The sequence below is a fragment of the Sus scrofa genome, chromosome 2 (assembly GCF_000003025.6).
Source record: "Sus scrofa isolate TJ Tabasco breed Duroc chromosome 2, Sscrofa11.1, whole genome shotgun sequence".
NCBI classification, from domain to species: domain Eukaryota; kingdom Metazoa; phylum Chordata; class Mammalia; order Artiodactyla; family Suidae; genus Sus; species Sus scrofa.
Genome location: NC_010444.4, coordinates 67,867,006 through 67,887,515, shown reverse-complemented (window position 1 = coordinate 67,887,515; position 20,510 = coordinate 67,867,006). Strand labels below are relative to the sequence as shown.

Genomic DNA, 20,510 nt, shown 5'->3' with positions numbered 1-20,510 from the left:
ATGACTTATAACTGGAGTCTAATATCCAGCAGAAATGAACATCTCCTCAGAAAAGAAAATCATGGACTTGGAGAAAAGACTTGTGGCTGCCTGATGGGAGAGGGAGGGAGTGGGAGGGATCGGGAGCTTGGGCTTATCAGACACAACTTCGAATAGATTTACAAGGAGATCCTGCTGAGTAGCATTGAGAACTTTGTCTAGATACTCATGTTGCAACAGAACAAAGGGTGGGGAGAAATATATACATGTAAGGGTAACTTGATCCCCATGCTGTACAATGGGAAAAAATAAATAAATAAATGAAGCCTCTAAAAAATTTCTGTAACTCTCCTATAAAGAACTTTCCCTTATCACAAGTATTTGGTAATCATAAAATATTATCCATAAAGGGGGGGTGATAGTGTTTTATTCTTCTTATGAATCATCAGAATAACAAAATGATATCCTGGCTACTTCTGATAGTGACTATTGAAGGGTTTTTTTTTTTGGAGGGGAACATTATGGACTCATGGTTTTGTTTTACATTTGATATGTTTCAGTTGACTGCAGTCATTATTCTTTATTGTTCCATCTTAAGCCAGTGGGAGCATTTTTAAGTTGTCTCCTGTGTCTTCTCAACACAACTCCATTAGTCTTTGGTAGGTTCTTTACTTTCTGATATAAGCTGTTCCTGATTCATCTTGAAACATTTCTTTTTCTATGCTGGACTATAGCTATTTCCCAAATGAATCTTGGTTTCTTATACAAATGGCATTTAGAGGAGTTTTAACCCTAGAGGGCTCATTGCTCCTGAGTTGTTAATGAATCTAGGCATTGTTGGTGGTGTCAGTCTAGGAAAAAGTTTAAAAAAACAAAGTAAGGGAGTTCTTGTCATGGCTCAGTGGTTAACGAATCCGACTAGGAACCATGAGGTTGTGGGTTCAATCCCTGGCCTTGCTCAGTGGGTTAAGGATTCGGTGTTGCCGTGAGCTGTGAGTTGTCTGCCAGGTTGCAGACGAGGCTCGGATCCTGCATTGCTGTGGCTGTGGTGTAGGCCGACGGCTATAGCTCTGATTAGACCCCAAGCCTGGGAACTTCCATATGCCGCAGGAGCAGCCCTAGCAAAGACAAAAAACAAACAAAAAACCAAACCAAAACAAAACAAAAACAGCAAAGTAAGTACATACCATATTCTCAATTCCTAATTGTTCTTAGGGAGATAAAATCTGTACTGTATTGCATGTATGTATGTGTACATTTGTGTGTGTCTGTGTGATTAATCTAAAGCTACTATGAGGAAGCTTCCAGGCCTGTTAAGTGTTAAATATCTGTCAGTTCTAGACCCTCACAGCTTCTTCCTTTTTCAGTAGGTCTGTTTGCTCAGAACCCTGCCTGGCCAGGAAGGAGACACATCAGAAGAATGGCTGCAGGATTGCTGACAACCTGGTCACAGGTATGTGGGAAATTACTGTTTTCAAAAAAACCATTGTTCCTAAAGTATTCGTTTCTTGCCCATGACCCACAGCTTCACAGGCTAATCAGGCTAGCCTCAGGCTTCACCATTCTCTGGGCTTCTTTTTTTTTTTTTTTTCTGTCTTTTTAGGGCTGCACTCATGGCATATGGAGGTTTCCAGGCTAGGGGCCTAACTGGAGCTATAGCTGCAGCAGCTGGCCTACGCCACCGCCACAGCAACTTGGGATCTGAGCCACATTTGCAACCTACACCACAGCCTGCTGCAATGCCGGATCCGTAACCCACTGAGCGAGACCAGGGATCGAACCCATGGTTCCTAGTTGGATTTGTTAACCACTGAGCCATGACAGGAACTCCCCTCTCTAGGCTTCTTTGAATGGAAGAGAGAGAATGCCTTAGGCAAGGCTTTAACATTTGTTAATTTCCTTTTCAGATAATTTACCAGGGTGAATATTAGTTCCATATTCTGCTGAGTACCATGAGGGAAAATAAAGATTTTTCACTAGGAAAATCATTCATTCATTTTTCCAAGTATTCTTCTCATTCTGCAGTATGCTCAGTCTGTACTGGATCTTGAATAAGACTGGAGGTCTTGCAACCTAGTTGTGGAAATAATAGTTTAGCTGTGTTAGAAAAGCTGCTAAAACCATGAACATGAATGAGATGGTTCAGGGAGTGGGAACAAAAGTGAAAAGTTACAAGAACTGAGCTTTGGTTAGATAATGAGAGGCCTCTTGAAGCATGTCTGAGCTTCTTACACATTGGGTCTCCTTCCCAAGTTCTATCAGCCTCGCCCACCTTCTTTCTGATTCAGTTAAAGATGGTTCTTGTTTGAACCAGAATGTATATGTGGTGTTTTAGGATTCAGTGACCTTCGAGGAAGTGACAGTAGACTTCTCCCAGGAGGAGTGGGCCTTGCTGGACCCTGCTCAGAAAATCCTGTACAGAGATGTGATGCTGGAGAACTTTAGGAACCTGGCCTCTCTGGGTAAGTTTGGCCTCATTCCTTCTTATCCATTTGTTCATGCACAAAATGGTTCTTCATCACATATCTTTTCTAGGAACCATGAAAAGAATGGCAATACATGGTAAACACAGAATGGATGGTACCTGCTCTTGTGAGGCAATCTTGAGGATTCCCATGAAAATACATGGATTGTATTTTTCTCTTTCCTTAAAAAATGTAGGTAATTTGCAGATCTTGGGCTTGGAATTCAAGGGTCCAATCATGTGGGACAAGGAGTCTGGGTGTTTTTTTTTGGAGTCCTGCAAAAGAGCTATATTAATCTGATTGTTTTGCTGCTCCTAAAGTTGCACTTGCCTATCTTCAGAATCCTTGAAGACCAAAGTACTAGGATCAGTTTCCTGGAGAGTTCTTGTCTTCTTAACAGTCTCCCCACATCATGTGTCTTTCCCCACAAGCAGGGTATCAACTCTGCAAGCACAGCCTGATCACTGAGATGGAGCAGGAAGAGCAGAAGCCAGAGGGGAGAGGAATTCTCCAAGGTGCTGGCACAGGTTAGCCCCAGGCAGAAAGGGGTCACTGTGTGGAATAGCCCTAGCCTGCAAAGGGTGGTACCACTGGGGATATCAGTCAGGGTGGGAAAAGAAGACTGAGGCCATTACATGAGCTTTCCTTCTTTTGCCCTTTCTCCATTCATTTCATACTTGCATCTGGTCTCAGAGAAAGAACTATTTAAATTCCTCTTTCAATTTCACATGTCCTTGAACACTTTTTGTTCAGTTCTCTCTACTTGCTTTCCAGATAATATCTTCTCTTACTGTCTCAAGCCTCTGAATCCTAAGTAAAATACCATACATTTCCACTGTTTGTTTCTATCACTGACATCTCCCAGAGCCAAGTTTGAAAATTAATTTCTGTGATCACTGGTTGCATCTTCTTTTTCACATTTTCCTTCTATATTTAGTATTATTTGAAAACAGATCCAAAGGGTGCCTGCCTCATTTTTTTTCTTTCAACTCTATTTTTCTCCCAGTAATTATAAAAATTTCCCCTATTCACTTTCAGACTGGGAAACTCAACTTAAATCAAAAGATGCAATTCTTATGCAGAGTGTTCCTGGGGAAAAAACTTCCAAGAGCATGAAAATGGTAAGAGTCACTGGATAGGATTTGTGGATTTTTAGAGAGGGATAACTCTGTGAATTTCAATGAATTAAAATAGCAACAGCTCCCAAACAAGGGGAGATACTTGAGGCAAGTGAAATTCACTCACCAGAAAGATGCCTCAGGAAAGCCTTTATGAATCTCATAAAATTGCAGAAATCTCCAAACCTACCTCAACACTTGCTGCCTGGCAGAGAATACCAAAAAGTAAAAATTCACTTAAATATGATTCTACTATTAAGTATTTACTATAATTCACTCATGATTCACTCATCATTAGAAAAACTATACTTTAGATGAATACCATGGGGCCTTGGGAAGAGTGTTCAGCTATTTCTACTTGAAAGAAGAGGGCAAAAAATATAGACACCCTGAAATGGTAAAAATGTTAGTCGTGATAGTGTCCTTCTTATATGTGGCAGACTACACATGGGATTGAATTCTCATAACTGTAATAAAAGTAAGAAAGCCTTTAGTCAGCACTTACTGTTTATTCTGTAGGTACCAGCTCAACCTCATGAGAAACCCTTGGGATTTAATCACTGTGGAAAATTCTTCAGAAAGAACTGTCACCTTATTTGTACAAGATTTTGCAAGGGAGAGAAATGCTACAAATATAAGGAATATGGGCAAGACTTTGGCCATTTCTCAACTCTTAGGAGTCATGTGAGCACTCACACTGGAGAAAACAATCTTGAATTTAGTGACTGTGGAATTACTTTCAATCAAGAGTCGTCCTTCAGGAAACACTTAACTCTCACAGGAGAGAAATCTTCTGAGTATAATCAACACCTTATGTCCTTCAGCTTACACTCTTCCTTTTTAGCACACGGACAAATACCTACTGGAGAGAAACTCTGTGAATACAGTGACTATGGAAAAAGATCTTCCCTTGGTGTCCAAAAAAAAATGTATGCTGTGGAGGAATGCTCAAAATGTAATGAACATGGGGAAGTTTTCACTGGCCCTTTGTCCCTTCAGATATGTGTGAGACCTCACACTGGAGAGAAACCTTATGAATGTGGTGATTGTGGGAAAGCTTTTGTTTTTCAGTCTTCCCTTAAGAAACATGTGAGATCACACACTGGAGAGAAACCTTACAAGTGTAATCATTGCGGAAAATCCTTCAGCCAGAGCTCTCATCTCAATGTTCACAAAAGAACTCATACTGGAGAGAAACCCTATGATTGTAAGGAGTGTGGCAAGGCTTTCACTGTTCCTTCATCCCTTCAGAAACATATGAGAACCCACACTGGAGAGAAACCCTATGAATGCAGTGACTGTGGGAAAGCCTTTATTGACCAGTCATCCCTTAAGAAACACAGACGATCTCACACTGGAGAGAAACCTTATGAGTGTAATCAATGTGGAAAGTCCTTCAGCACAGGCTCTTATCTTATTGTACACAAGAGAACTCACACTGGAGAGAAAACCTATGAGTGTAAAGAATGTGGGAAGGCCTTTAGGAATTCCTCTTGCCTAAGGGTACACATAAGAACTCACACAGGAGAGAAGCCCTATAAATGTATTCAATGTGGAAAAGCTTTCAGCACCAGCACTAACCTTATAATGCACAAACGAATACATACTGGGTAGAAACTCTTATGAATGAAATGACTATAAGATAGCTTTAAGGGGTGCTTCATACCTCACTCCTCCTTTTAGAGCTCGCTCTGGAGAGAAACCCTATTGTGACCAATGTAGAAAACCTTCAGGTACAAATCTTGAGCTATGTTATACTGGGACCAACCTTAAAAATGTTATGGTTCTGTGACTGTATTTATCAGTGAGTGTTTAATTTTTAAAGTGTGACAACTTGTTAACTGATGAGTATTAAAGGTTATCTAGCACTCCAAATTCCCCTTGATTTACATCACAAAAGTTTTGATATCAGAGTTCCCGTCATGGCTCAGTGGTTAACGAATCCGACTAGGAACCATGAGGTTGCAGGTTTGATCCCTGGCCTTGCTCAGTGGGTTAAGGATCTGGCATTGCCGTGAGCTGTGGTGTAGGTTACAGATGTGGCTCAGATCCTGTGTTGCTTTGGCTCTGGTGTAGGCCGGTGGCTATAGCTCTGATTCGACCCCTAGCCTGGGAACCTCCATGTGCTGTGGGAGCGGCCCAAGAAATGGCAAAAAGACAAAAAAAAAAGTTTTGATATATAATATTTGTATTGTATGTAAGTACTAAATCCGTCCATTTCTTATCGAGATGTCTTGGACTGAACTACAGGCGATTTAGAAATATATTTTTTAATGTGCAGACTCTGCATATTTTAGCTATCTTTTATAGATTTCTAATTTAATTGCCTTATGCACAGAATGCATGATCTTCATGATACAGATTCTATATGATATACAGTCAAACAGAGACTTGCTATGTGGCCTAATACGTGAGATACAGGAAGTTGCTATCCCCGTATCCATTCCTCCCTTCCTTCCTTCAAATAACAAAACCGAAATTGTGTTCAAGTTGGCAGTGGGAACAGTTTTTAAGAACTCACCTCCTAGCTTTCCTTGAAGCTGTGAGTGCCCATGAGCCCACAGTCCCAGCCAATGAGAAAGAGGCAGAGGTCACTGCTTATACACTCTAAAGAATTCCATGGAAATGGAAACATCACATCTGGCATTTTCTCTTTACCACTTGCCCTTTATCTCTTCTTTTTTTTCTAAAGAATAGACCAGTAAGATGACAGTCGTAGACTACTGATCATATAATAGGGACATATGCTATTACTTGGCTATATACAAGCAACTATGGGTTGCTTACTCCTGGACTTCATGTAACATGAAAAATAAATTCCCAACTGGTTTAAACAACTCTTGTAAGAAGAGTCTGTTACAGTGGATTTCAATCTCGACTGATACATCTCATATATGGTCAAATGTTTAAAAATCCTTCAAATATAGCTGAAAAGAATGTATATTTTATAATTGATGGGTATAATAGATTTTCCCTATATCTGATGTATAAATCTTCCTGTGTTTTTAAAATCTGTGTCATTATAAACCTTATCTCCTGGTCTGCCCTTTATTGAGAGAGTATGTTAAAATGCTCCAGTATGACTGTGGGTGGTCTGATTGGCTTTTAAATTCTCTTTTGTTCTGAGGCAATATAACTGGATGCATATAAATGTCATTTTTTTAAAATTTTCTGGTAAATTGTCCTTTCAGTCTTAAATAGCATCCATCCTTGTCCCTTAATAATGAATGTTCATTAATTCACTTGATATAAATGTGATTTTTTTTTGTCCTGATTTTTCAGGACAAGCAGAAACAATTTACTTCTTGTCAGTACCATGTTATTATGTTCCCTGCAGCAACCAAGAGAGATCTCCTCCTCCACCATACCCCTCATGGGATACAGAGATCAGGAGGATCCCAATAGCTGTCACTCCCAATAAGCCATGTGGGGAGTTTGTGGTCCAGGTCTCCAAACTTCTGGCCACTGCAGGTTGGAAGGTCTTGACACCTAAAAAGAGAGCACTTCCAGAGACATAGTCCCATTGGACTTCAGCCTATGCTACTGCCTGACATTTCAACTTCTTCATGTCAAGAACAGGAGTCACCCTCCAGGCAGGGTAATTTGACCCTGGTGATCACTGTCACTGTGTGACCATGGCAGTGGGCAGGCACTGGTACCTGCTGTGCTCAGTCTGTGGCTGGGCGCAGGAGTAACGTCAGGGCAAACACAGTGGTGGAACCAGATGGCTCTGGGTCAGCTATGCTCCCACAGCTAGAGATCTGAGAGCTGTGACCTTGGTTAAAGCAGCTTCCTTTACCTGAGGGCAATTTTCAAAGTGAAGGCTTAGTGCTGTTAGATGGATGAACTCTATAAACCTGGAAAAACAAGACTTTAATTCTGAAAGGAGAAGGGGGCAACACAGCACAGTATTCAATACAATCCACTCCAAAGGCTGTTTGGATTGTGATCTGCAACAACATGGAGTGTGTCCCGAGAGAACTTATTTGGGATGTATGGGGGTCACAAGTTGGGAAAAGCTTTCCTTAGGAAGTGAGGGCCAAACCAAGAACTGAAGCATCGTAAGTAAGTCTCAGCCAAGCATAATCTTGTTTTTCTGACCTGCTTCTCTATAAAGACTCAACTCTCTCTACTACCACTGGTATTAAAAGGGAACACTGGGAGTTTCCATTAAGGCTCAGCAGGTTAAGAACCCAACTAGTATACATGAAGATGTGGGTTCGATCTGTGGCTTCTCTCGGTGAGTTAAGGATCTAGTATTGCCACAAGCTGCATCATAGATCAGAGATGGGGCTCAGATCCTGCATTGCTGTGGCTGTGGCATAGGCTGGCAGCTGCAGCTCTGATTCAAGCCTGGTAACTTCTATATACATAGGTGTGCCCCTAAAAAAAAAAAAAGAAAAGAAAAAAAGAAAGAAAACTAAACAAAACAAAAGATGGGACACTTGACCAATACATAACACTGTCAGGTGGAAATTATTATTGGAATGTTTCACAGGCACCTCAGACTGAACCTTTCAAAGTCAAGCTAATATTTTTTCTTCTTTCCTTCCTTCTTCTCCAAACATGTTATATCAGAGAGGATAACACCATAGAGAACATGAAGAGATCCACATGTGGAACTGTCCTGAATGGTTAAGTAATTATAACACTATATTAAAATTTTTTCCTAATTAATGTTTACCATTTTTACGGTACTTACCATGAAGTCTATTTTTACCATGTATTTATATATTATTCTCATTTCTTTCTCCCACAGAATGTACCCTCTATGAGATTTGGGCCTTTATTTCATTCTAACCTTTATACCAGTGCCTAGAAGATAACAGTTAATAAGTATTTAAGGGCAGGAGTCAGTTCAACACACCATTTCTATTATTAGAATAAATAAATAGAAATCACACCATTTCTTTTATTGGAATAAATCTGTTCCAACTTATGGGGAAAAAATAAAAAGGAAACAAAAAAATGAACTTTGGAGCACTGAAAGTCTGGATTTTTCTCTTTCCTTGTTTTGTTTTTTTTGGTTTGTTTTGTTTGTTTTTTTGCCACTTTTCCTTTTTTTTTTTTTTTTTTTTTTTTTTTGCCTTTTTTTCTTTTTTGAGGGCTGCACCTGTGGCATATGAAACTTCCCAGGCTAGGGGTCTAATCAGAGCTGTATTCACCAGCCTACACCACAGCCACAGCAATGCCAGATCTTTAACCCACTGAGTGAGGCCAGGGATCCAAAATGCAACCTCATGGTTCCTAGTGGATTTGCTTCCTGCGCCTCAATGGGGAACTCCTGCTTTGTTTGTTTTGTTTTGTTTTGTTTGCTACATCTAGAGATCCTGGGCCAGGGATCAAATCCAAGCCTCATCTGTGACCTACACCACAACTGTGGCAACGATGGGTGCTTGAACAACCACTGTGCCATGCCAGAATTGAACCAGCAATGCCAGAGACAAGCTGGATCATTAACCCACAGTGCTACAGTGGGAGCTCTTAAATGAGATCAATTGTAATAAATTTTATTTAATCCAACATATCCCATAACATTTCAACATGTAATCAGTGATGGAGACTTTTACATTTTTATTGAAGTTGATTTACAATGTTGTATAAATTTCTGTGATATAGTAGTGTGATTCAGTTATATGTGCATACATGTGCATTATTTTATAGATTCTTTTCCCCTATAGGTTATTTTATAGATTCTTTTCCCCTATAGGTTATGACAGAATACTGAGTAGCATTCCCAGTGCTGTACAGCAGGTCCCCATTGACTTTCCATTCCATGTACAATAGCGTGCATATGCCAATCCCAAATTCCCGGTTCCCCCCCCTCCACCTTTCCCCTTTGGTAACCGTAAGTTTGTTTTCAAAGCCTATGAGTTTGAATCTGTTTTGTAAATATGTTCACATGTAACTTTATTTTGGAGCAGGTAAGAGGCTGCACCCATGGCATGTGGAAGTTCCTGGGCCAGGAAACAAACCAGTACCACAGGAGTGACCTAAGCTGTTGCAGTGACAATGTGAGATCCTTAATCTGTTGAACCACAAGAAAACACCTCTATCATTTTTTTTAGATTCCACAATAAGTGATATCATATGATATGATATGAATGTTAACTGCAAATTGGCACAGTGGAACTCTCTAGGGTAATAGAAATGTTCTAAAACTGGATCATAATGATCATTGAATAACTTTAGACTTACCAAAACTGTTGAATTTAAACTTATAATCTCAATGACTGAATTTCATGGTATATAAATTATCCCTCAAGAAATCTATTAACAAATTTTAAAAAGTTTTTTTTTTAATTACTCAAGGTGTGTTGAAAGTTTGTATCTTTGTTATCAACATGCTTTATTACACACCATTGTTTTTATGGTTGCCACTCTTTATAGCAATTACATTTATCTCTTTGGTCCTCAGTTGTGTTTTATAAAGGAGATGATAAATACATTATGGATTAAACTTAGTGGAATCAAATTGAGTTAAAGCCACACTGAATATGTTTTTCCTAAACTAACAAGCTTTGATATGGCAGGAATTTGGAGATCTTTGTATATATCTAATACTTGTTTATTTCTTTACTTTTTAGTTTTTGCCCCGAAGTCCTTGGTACTGTTTATGGTATTGTTTTCCCTTCACTGTCTTTATCACCTGTCTTAGCTTTGGTTCACCAGAAGCAGATGCCCAGCCAAGTATTCATGTGCAAGCACTTTATTGGAAGGAATAAGGACCATGGAACATGGGTTAGAGTGAGGAGAAGTGATACAGGGAAGAGAGTACATCCAAACAAGCTTACCTTAAGTCATCCCCTGACACGAGTGAGCAGAGTTTTCATCCTGTAGGGAAATTCTGGGAAATGACACAACATCCAAACTTCAGAATTAACACACGACGAAAGGGTGAAAAAGATGGTATACTCCATGACTCTCCATCAAGGTCTGTCCCTGGTGGGGCATAATTTGCAATCAGGTCTGCCATCAAGCACTGCAGAAGGTAGGTTCCACCTGGTGCTGACAGGGGCAGTCAGACTGGAATGCAATGGACATGGGGAAGGGATTCCAGAGAATGTGGGAGAAATGCTGACAGATTCTGCCACTCTATCCTTCACCGCAGAATCAATTATCAATATTCTTCTCATAAAGTGAACTAAGTTCTAAGTACATTCTACAAGTGTGTAACTACCGCTCCTGATGGCACCTTCAAAAATTCACCTCCCCCCAAATAAACAATGTGATGAAATGCTTGTTCTATTGTTTTAATTATTAGATGATTTAGGATCTTGGAGTGCATCTTAAAACTGTATTGGATGGGAAATAAATGTCCAATGAAACAAGAAAAGGAAAAAGGAAGGGAAAAAGGAAGGATAAGAATGAAGCAGTGCGAAGTTCCCGTCATGGCTCAGCAGTAACTAGTATTCATGTGGATGTGGGTTTGATCCCTAGCCTCACTCAGTGGGTTAAGGATCTGGTGTTGTGGTGAGGTGAGGTATAAGTTGTAGACATGAATGGGATCCCTGTGTTGCTGTGGCTGTGGCACAGCCTGGCAGCTGCCACTCCAATTCGACCCCTAGCCTGGGAACTTCCATTTGCTGAGAATGCAGCACTAAAAAGACAAAAAAAAAAAAATTAAAAAAAAGTATGAAGCAGTGTCTCAGAATTATCTGACACAATAAATTTCTATGAATCACCTGAACAAACTGGCTCCCAAAACTAGATTCCCAGTCTTTTTTTTTTTTTTTTTTTTTTGTGCCACACTACAGCATACGGTAATTCTCGGGATAAGGGTTGAATCAGAGCTGCAGCTGCCAGCCTACACTACAGCCACAGCAATGCAGGATCCTTAACCCACTAAGTGAGACCAGGGATGAAATCTGCATCCTCAAGGATACTATTCAGGTTCTTAACTTACTGAGCCAGGATGGGAACTCCTCACCTGTTTTAGTTTTAGTTTTTGTTTCCTCAAAAGCTGATGCTGAACCAAGGATACATATGCAAGCATTTTATTGGAAGGTGCAAGGAACATGGGTGGTTTAGAGGAGAAGTGAATACAGAGAAGAAAACACACACCAAAAAACTTGCATTAAGCCAGCTACCACTGTGAATAAGCAGAGTTTTCCTCTTATGGGGGAAATTCTGGGAAATGGTACAAAATCCAAGCCTCAGGATCCCTCTATAGCTAAAAGGTGAAACACAGGGTGTAGCTCACACCTGTCCATCAAGGACTGTCTCTGATGGGGCATAACTCCCTTTCACCTCTGCCACCACATTTAGGCAAAGTAAGTATCAGGTAGTGCTGGCCATTGGCCGTCATGCCATGGAGAAGCTGAGAGGATCTAGGGAGGAATGTTGATAGATGACAGCTACTGCTCCATCCTTCACTGCAGAGTCAACTCAACCAACTTTCTCAAAAAGCCAGCTAAGTTCTGAACATGTTCCATCTATGCGTAACTACTCTTCCTGATGGCATTTCTGGAGTACCAGGAAGTAAGTTAAACAATGTGAGAAAACAACACTTAAAAAAAAAAGTTTTATTGAAGTATAGTTGATTAACAATGTTGTGATAATTTCTTCTGTACTATCAAGTGATTCAGTTATACATGTACATACATCCGTTCTTCTCAGATTCTTTTCCCATAAAGATTATCACAGAATATTGGATAGAGTTCCCTGAGCTATACAGCAGATCTCTGTTGGCCAGTCATTCCATTTACCAGAGTGTGTATATGCCAATCCCAAACTGCAATCCATCCCTCCCCTTAACCTGTCCCCTTTGGCAACCATAAGTTTGTTTTCTAAGTCTGTGTTTCTTTTCTGCAATTTGAGTCACATTGTAGATTCCACATATAAGTGATATTGTATGGTATTTGTCTTTCTCTGTCTGACTTCCCTTAGTATGATAATTTCTAGGTCCATCCATGGTGCTGAAAATGGTATAATTTCATTATTTTTATGGCTGAGTAATATTCCATTGTATATATGTACCACTTGTACATTCTCCTTTCCTCTGTTGATGGACATTTACAAAAAAACTCTTAAAGGTATTCATTGTCACATTTTTTAGGATCTTAGAAGGTATATATTAAAAATACCTTGATGGGAAATAAATGTCAAATAAAAGAAGGGAAGGAAAGAAGGAAGGAGGATCACAAAGAATGAAGCAACAGCTCAGAGTTTTTCTAGGCAGTATATTACTATGAATCATCTGAACAAACTAGCTTGGAAATATAGATTCCTACTTTGAAGTTGAATCATCACATCTCTGTTCTTATGAAAAGTGGGATGGCAGGGTCATTGTCAACCAGCCAGATTATAGTTCAAATCAACCTCAGTCTCTTGTTTTGAAAAGTGGGGTGAATGACAGAAAATATCTAAAAGTGATATTTTCAAGATGACATAAAGTCATACATGTGAAGAAACAAGCACAGTACTGATATGAGAAGTACTTGGTTATGGCTGTTATACGATTTTTATCCTATGTATTCTGGTGGCAACAAGCACAAAACCAAATGAAGATGAAGACCACCAATGTTTGAGAGGAAAAACTTGGGGGTGACCACATCAATGCTTGATATAATTACTGCTTTAAATTTACAACTGTAAATCTTAAGAGAGATTGCAGGAGTTCCCATCATGGCTCAGTTATGAACCCGACTGATATCCATGGGGATGTGGACTCATTCCCTGGCCTCGCTCAGTGGATTAAAGATCTGGTGTTGCCATGAGCTGTGGTATTAGTCACAGACACAGCTTATATCCCACTTTGCTGTGGCTGTGGTGTAGACCTGCAGCTGCAGCTCTGATTCAACCCCTAGCCTGGAAACTTCTGTATGTCATGGGTGCAGACCTAAAAAGACTAAATAAATCAGTAAATAAATAAATAACTGCAAATGCTGACTAAACATGGAATTTTATGGACAACATATAAGGGAGAAATGTCAAAAGTGAATTGCTGAGGAGGCTGTTGAAACACCAATACAAAAAAATACATGTCAAGTCACATATGCTTAGGGAAAAGAAAAAAATCAAGCATGCTTTGAGGGGAGAAAAAGAACAAAGACATTTAAATTGCCAACAGTTGTCTTTGGGGTCCACCATGTTCACTTAGTTCTGAGGCCAGTGGCCCATCACTAACAACGGACTCAGCTGAGGAGCCTTCCCAAGGCCCCCTTCACATCCTTGTTCCTCAGGCTGTAGATGAAGGGGTTCAGCATGGGGGTGACCACAGTGTACATCACTGAGGCAATGGAGCTTCTACGGGGAGAATGGATCACAGCAGAAGTGAGGTAGACCCCTAGACTTGTCCCATAGAACAAGGAGACCACAGAGAGGTGAGACCCACAGGTGGAAAAGGCTTTGTACTTGCCCTCAGTGGACACCATTTTCATTAAGGAGGAGACAATCTGAGAGTAAGAAAAGAGGATCCCAGTGAGAGGAAACACACCCAGCAGGGCAGTGATCACATACAAACAGATGTCATTTATGAGGGTATCTGAGCAGGCAGCCTTGAGAATCTGATCCAGTTCACAGAAGAAATGTGGTATTTCAGTGCCTACACAGAATGTCAGCTGCGTCAACAGTAGAATATGAAACAGAGATATGGGTAAAATGACGAACCAACACATCAGAACCAGGAGGGCACAGAAGCGGGCGTTCATGATGACCACATAGTGCAGGGGGTTGCAGATGGCCACAAACCGGTCATAGGCCATCACAGTCAGGAGGAAATCATCCATTCCAGAAAAGACCACAAAAAAATACACCTGAGTGAGGCATCCTATGTAGGAGATGTCTTTGCTCTGAGCCCGGATGTTCACTAGCATCTTCAGGACAGTGGTAGAGACAAAACAGATGTCAACAAAAGACAGGTTGGCTATGAAGAAGTACATGGGGGTGTGGAGGTGGGAGTCAGAGCTGACAGCCATGATGATGAGCAGGTTCCCAAGCACGGTGACCAGGTACATGGACAGGAACAGCCCAAAAAGGAGTGGCTGCAGTTCTGGATCTTCTGAGAGGCCCAGGAGGAGAAACAGTGATACTCCTGTGTGGTTTCCTGCTTCCATGTAGCTGGCGTGTCTGCTGGGGAAGGAGGCAAAAGCAAATTTCAGTGAACAGCCAACTGGCACCTGAGCTAGTCACCACCTTTTTATTCCACATTTTCATGGACATCCTGCACCTGCTATTAATCATTTTATTGCCAGTGATTCTCTCATTCAGGTGGTAGCCCATTTCCATTTTAAATGTGCATAGTTATTCAGACATTAAGTAAGCAGAAATTGCTCTCTCTCTTTCCTTTTATCTCCTCCTCACTGGTTCCAATTCTGTTCTACAAATTGATGAACATAAACCTATTTCTTCTTTGATAGCATCCTTCCAAAATAATTGAAGACATTTAAGTCCTTTTCTTCAATAATTTCCAAACTTCACTTGTTGTAATAACTCATTTAGTGGAGACTAAATCATGGATTTTCAATTCCAACAGTTTTAGATCCTTAATTTTATGACCTGAATTGATGTCACAGCTAACTCTCCCATACCTTTTTATTTTTTTTAATTCGAAAATTGCAGGTACTCTTGTTACATTCTTTGTGAGGTCTGAAAATGCCTTTCTTTGTACACAGTGAGATCTCAATAATTGATAGCTACTATTATTATCAGTATTAATATGTTTTTATGATATTTATTTTTGGTACATAAATCTCCCACCATATAGTATGGATTTGTGATCTAGAAAATGGGATAGTAGCCTGGTAGCCTAGCAGTTAAGGATTTCTCATTGTCACTGCTGTGGCTTGAGTTCAGAAAAACAAAAACAAGGAAAATGGGATCTCATGTCAGGCTTCCTTGAATAGAATTTTGGTCCACCAACTTACATCTGTGTGACTTCAAAGCAAAGGTGTTCAATCTTTCTCAGGTGCAGATGCTTCACCTCTACAATGGGGGTAATATTCCATAGATCATAAGACTAGTGAATGAGTTAAACGAGATGATATTTTTCTAGTGTGGTTCTTTTGACATATACAGCAGACACTTCATCAATGTGAGCTTGTTCAAATAAATAATTTTTTTCTTACAAATTGTCTATCAGTGATCATCTTTCCCTTTAAACAAGACAGCCATCAAAGAAGGAGTTCCAATTATAAACACAACAGGCCTGTTACCTCTTTTGACTGCTGTGTAGCTCTTGTAGTTAGTAATGATCCTTATGGCTTCCGCTTTCAGATACTTCCTGCCAGGTGGATTCTTCCAAGAGGAGGGAAAATCATATGAACTCATAGGTAAGAAGAGGAAACAAATCCCAAAACTATTAAAATAAAATACAAAGTTTATGAGAATGGGAGCTCATTTGTTCATGCTCAAAAGTGGAAATGTGTAGTAGTATAATCAGTGGCATTAATTACAAAAAATAGAAGATTTGATAAAAAATATTCAAAAGTCCTATGTATCAGACCACTCTAAAAATTGAAAGGAAAATTTAAGATGAAAATAAATGTTTACATTCTCCATAATAGATAAAAAGTTTGGCATTAGTAATGCCTAGAGAATGCAATTCATTAAAGAGAGAAAAATCATTGAGGAGTAACTTGCTCTGGGGAGGTGGGTAGAAGAAACCTCTCAAATATGAATAGTGAGCTGTGAGAGGAAGGATTGTTGAATTTGACAGAGGAGATTGGGAAAGGACAATCATTTTGGGCTGAGAGAGAACAGAATTGATATTTGCCCAGTGGGTTGGTCAGCTTGTTAAAGAAAGATAGATGAAGGTAGTTGAGAGGCCAGAGAGATGGAGAACAGAGAGTGAAGGTTGAAAGGACAGGGTGTGAGGTCCACAAGTGGATGTTCCTAGACTATTGTTTTTTTAACATTTTATTCTTATTCTTGGAATCTGGGTGTGGTGTCGGTGGAATGTATTTTTTAAAAAACTCTCTCTCTTTCTGGCTGCACTCACAGCATGTGGAATTTCCAGGCCCAGGGACTGATCCCATGCCACAGCAAGCCACTGCACTGACAATGCCAGATCCTGAACCTGATATGCCACAAGGGAACTCCTTTCTGTACTATATTTTTTTTTAAATTTTTTTATTTTCCCACTGTACAGCAAGGGGGTCAGGTTATCCTTACATGTATACATTACAATTACATTTTTCCCCCACCCTTTGTTCTGTTGCAACATGAGTATCTAGACAAAGATCTCAATGCTACTCAGCAGGATCTCCTTGTAAATCTATTCTAAGTTGTGTCTGGTAAGCCCAAGCTCCCAATCCCTCCCACTCTCTCCCTCTCCCATCAGGCAGCCACAAGTCTTTTCTCCAAGTCCATGATTTTCTTTTCTGAGGAGATGTTCATTTCTGCTGGATATTAGACTCCAGTTATAAGTCATATCATATGGTATTTGTCTTTGTCTTTCTGGCTCATTTCACTCAGTATGAGATTCTCGAGTTCCATCCATGTTGCTGCAAATGGCATTATGTCATTCTTTTCTATGGCTGAGTAGTATTTCATTGTGTATATATACCACTTCTTCCGAATCCAATCCTCTGTCGATGGACATTTGGGTTGTTTCCATGTCCTGGCTATTGTGAATAGTGCTGCAATGAACATGCGGGTGCATGTGTCTCTTTTAAGTAGAGTTTTGTCCGGCTAGATGCCCAAGAGTGGGATTGTGGGGTCATATGGAAGTTCTATGCATAGATTTCTAAGGTATCTCCAAACTGTTCTCCATAGTGGCTGTACCAGTTTACATTCCCACCAACAGTGCAGGAGGGTTCCCTTTTCTCCACAGCCCCTCCAGCACTTGCTATTTGTGGATTTATGAATGATGGCCATTCTGACTGGTGTGAGGTGGTATCTCATGGTGGTTTTGATTTGCATTTCTCTTATAATCAGCGATGTTGAGCATTTTTTCATGTGTTTGCTGGCCATCTGTATCTCTTCCTTGGAGAAATGTCTATTCAGGTCTTTTGCCCATTTTTCCATTGCATTGTTGGCTTTTTTGCTGTTGGGTTGTATAAGTTGTTTATGTATTCTAGAGATTAAGCCCTTGTCAGTTGCATCATTTGAAACTATTTTCTCCCATTCTGTAAGTTGTCTTTTGGGTTTCCTTTGCTGTGCAAAAGCTCGTCAGTTTGATTAGGTCCCTTGGGTTTATTTTTTCTCTAATTTTCTACTATTCTTGATGTGACTCTGATGTTGGTAATTCTGTGTTTATTTGTGGGTCAGAAGTCATGACAGTTTTTGCTCATTATCATCTTTCCAGTGACTTATATGCTGCCTGGCATATAGTAAGTGCTCGACTCATGCAAATGATAGGCATGTAATAAAGTTTGAGACCAGGAGTTCCCATGTGGCTCAGTGGGTTAAAGATCCAGCATTGTTATTACAGTGGCTTGGGTTGCAACTGTGGTGTGCGTTTTATCTCTGGCCCACATGCTGCATGTGCAGAAAAAAAAAATGGAACTAAAGGAATAAGTTATAACACAAAAAAGAAAACTTCCAATTCATCATATGCTTGAATATAGTAACCAGATTCAGTATTTATATTAGATAAAATGCATTCATATCTATTTTAAGAAAATATATATCATGAACAAGTAACACCTATTCTAAACAAATAAACACTGAAATAATAGAAAAATCCAATCACATTAGTAATAAATTCTACCATACCTTGTGCATATTCAATCTCCATTGAATACTTGATGAATAAATGATTGGACACAAGAAATCCAACAGAAGCCTGCAATTGTGGAATAGTAGGGCTGAAGTGGAGACACACTAGAAAAATTATTTGAGAGATGCTCCAAATTCCACAAAGAAAGAGAAGGAAACAGCAAGAGCTGGAAAAGACTTGTTTCCATAGAAACTAAAGAACTTTAAAAGTACCGGGACTTCACAGTCACAGGATAAATAAATATGGGACTGTTACATATCATTGTTCTAGAGGAAAAGCCCAGTTCCCACTCTCTCCCCTCTTTTCTGTCTCACTCCCCAAGCCTTTCCTGGTACTTTCTCTCTAAAGGTTATCACTGCAGCCCTCTGTTCTCCAGGGTCTGTCCTTGAGAAGCCCAGTTCTGTTTGCACTTGGCTGGGCTCAGAGAATTATAGGAAAGGGGCATCAGGGACATATTTCAAGTTTCCAGCATCTCTTGATTTGGATTCCCAGAGGTGCTCATTAAATAAACTGTTCCATTGTCTTTCCACTCTCCAAACAATTCCACTCTCTTGAGGCATAGAGATAAGAGTATGGAAAATTTTCAGCCAAGATGTCATCTATGCATGCAGCCTTGGAGGGAGATGAGTTTACTCCTTCCAGGAGAAATTCCTCTTTCTTTGTTTTGGCTCTTAAATGACATGGTGTCCCCCAGAGAAAGTTTAATTCTTTAAGAACCAGACCCAAGAACTAACTTTCTGTGATGCTCTTTTGGAGCACAGAGATAAGAGAATGGTATATTTTCTTTTCTGTCTTTCTTTTCTTTCTTTTCCTTTTTTTTTAAACCAAACCAGGTCTTTTATTTTCTTTACACTTATCATGCCATGACTTCATAGGGAATGGGTTCCAATAGTTCAGCCTCCTTTCCATTGATTCTCATGAAGTATGCTTCTCTAGGTGGAGTCTGACTGAAGCTTCAGCTGAACCAGAGGACCTTTCTCTTTGACTTCCTTATTTTTCTTGTTGTTTACCTTTACATATTTCAGGAAGATATCTGGGCTATTAGAGCACTTATGCTTCATTCACTCATTCATTCTCTTGGCAAGAATCTTGTCTTTAAGTTATTTGTTTACAGCAATGCCAACAGCATGCTGGGTTACATTGTAAGACTCTTCCAAGATGGCTATGGTAACATTTATGGGGCATTCCTTTATGGATACTTCCCATTCCCTTGATGTCTACATTATCACCTTGCTTGTAGATCCTCATGTATGGGTACAAAGGAACAACTCTATATTTTCTAAAAGGCCTAGAGAACATGTAGCTGGTGCCCCTCCTCTTTCCCTTTGTGTTGGTTATTTCAATGAATTACTGGAAGATGGTGGTGTTCTCTGAAAGGTGAGAATGGAAAATTTTCAACCACTTTTATAATCTCTGCAAGCAGCAGTGGAGGAGGTTAATTTATTTCCCACAACTATTGCTCACACATAACGTCTGACCAACATATTACATTGCCAAATGGATATTATTAGTAGTAGTAATTATTATTGGCCACACCCAGGGCATGTGGAAGTTCTTGGCACAGGTTTTGAACCTGCAATGCAGCAGCAAGCAATATCAGTGACAACACTGGATCCTTAATCCGCTGCACCACCTGGGAACTTCAGCAAGTGTAAATTAATAATGAGGTGATTCACAGGCACTTCAAATGAAATTTTCAAGAACAAATTCAATGTTTTTACCTTTCTTCCTTTTTTATTCCTTCCTTCCTTCAGAGGGATAAGATAAATATTTTAAATGTTCTATTCTTTCAAAACTTTTGAATATGAACCATGAACATATTCATAAGACAACTTTTTTATGGCCTTATCTGTGGCACATGGACATTCCTGGGCCTAGAACTGTATCTAAGCTACAACTATGGCCTATGCCTCAGCTGCAACAACACCAGATCATTCAACCATGTGCACCAGGCTGGGATGGGACCCAAACCTCCATAGCAACCTGAGCTGTTGCAGTTGGATTCTATTTTTTTAAATTATTTTAGAGTAGAATATGTTTGGACTTAGTAAAAGTGTCAATGTGATTGCATTGATTGATACTCTAGTATAAATAAACTAGTCAACTAGTAGTGTGTGAAAGTTTCCACTGCTCCAAGTCCTTGCTAGCTCTTGGGATTTTCAGTCTTTTGTTTTAGCCACTCTCGGCATGAATTGTTGACTATAGTGATATGTCTAATGATACTGCAGAGGAGACCAAGGATAAACATTCCTGCATAAGAAAGAGGGTATAAATGTTACTAAAGGA

The 20,510-nt window shown here is 39.8% G+C and overlaps 2 protein-coding genes and 1 pseudogene across 13 annotated transcripts in view; 1 reads left to right on the top strand and 2 right to left on the bottom strand.

Annotated features, from left to right (window-relative positions):
* Window positions 1-8,555, top strand: part of LOC110259338 (zinc finger protein 177-like) — a 28,904-nt gene extending 20,349 nt beyond the window's left edge. For 6 of the 12 annotated variants that reach the window (XM_021083767.1, XM_021083764.1, XM_021083758.1 and 3 more), the window contains 5 exons: window positions 1,347-1,432; window positions 2,315-2,441; window positions 2,876-2,971; window positions 3,483-3,565; window positions 4,082-8,555. In XM_021083767.1, coding sequence (XP_020939426.1) covers window positions 1,400-1,432; window positions 2,315-2,441; window positions 2,876-2,971; window positions 3,483-3,565; window positions 4,082-5,176 — 1,434 coding nt within the window. In that variant the 5' untranslated portion in view covers window positions 1,347-1,399 and the 3' untranslated portion in view covers window positions 5,177-8,555. Of the gene's footprint in view, window positions 1-205; window positions 639-1,346; window positions 1,433-2,314; window positions 2,442-2,875; window positions 2,972-3,482; window positions 3,566-4,081 lie in introns of those variants that run through there. The other 6 variants (XM_021083761.1, XM_021083769.1, XM_021083759.1 and 3 more) reach the window with 4 other exon arrangements.
* LOC110259762 (olfactory receptor 7D4-like) lies at window positions 13,699-14,619 on the bottom strand. Its single transcript, XM_021085509.1, has one exon. The coding sequence runs from the start codon at window positions 14,617-14,619 to the stop codon at window positions 13,699-13,701; it is 921 nt and encodes a 306-aa protein (XP_020941168.1).
* LOC110259645 lies at window positions 19,081-19,568 on the bottom strand (annotated as a pseudogene).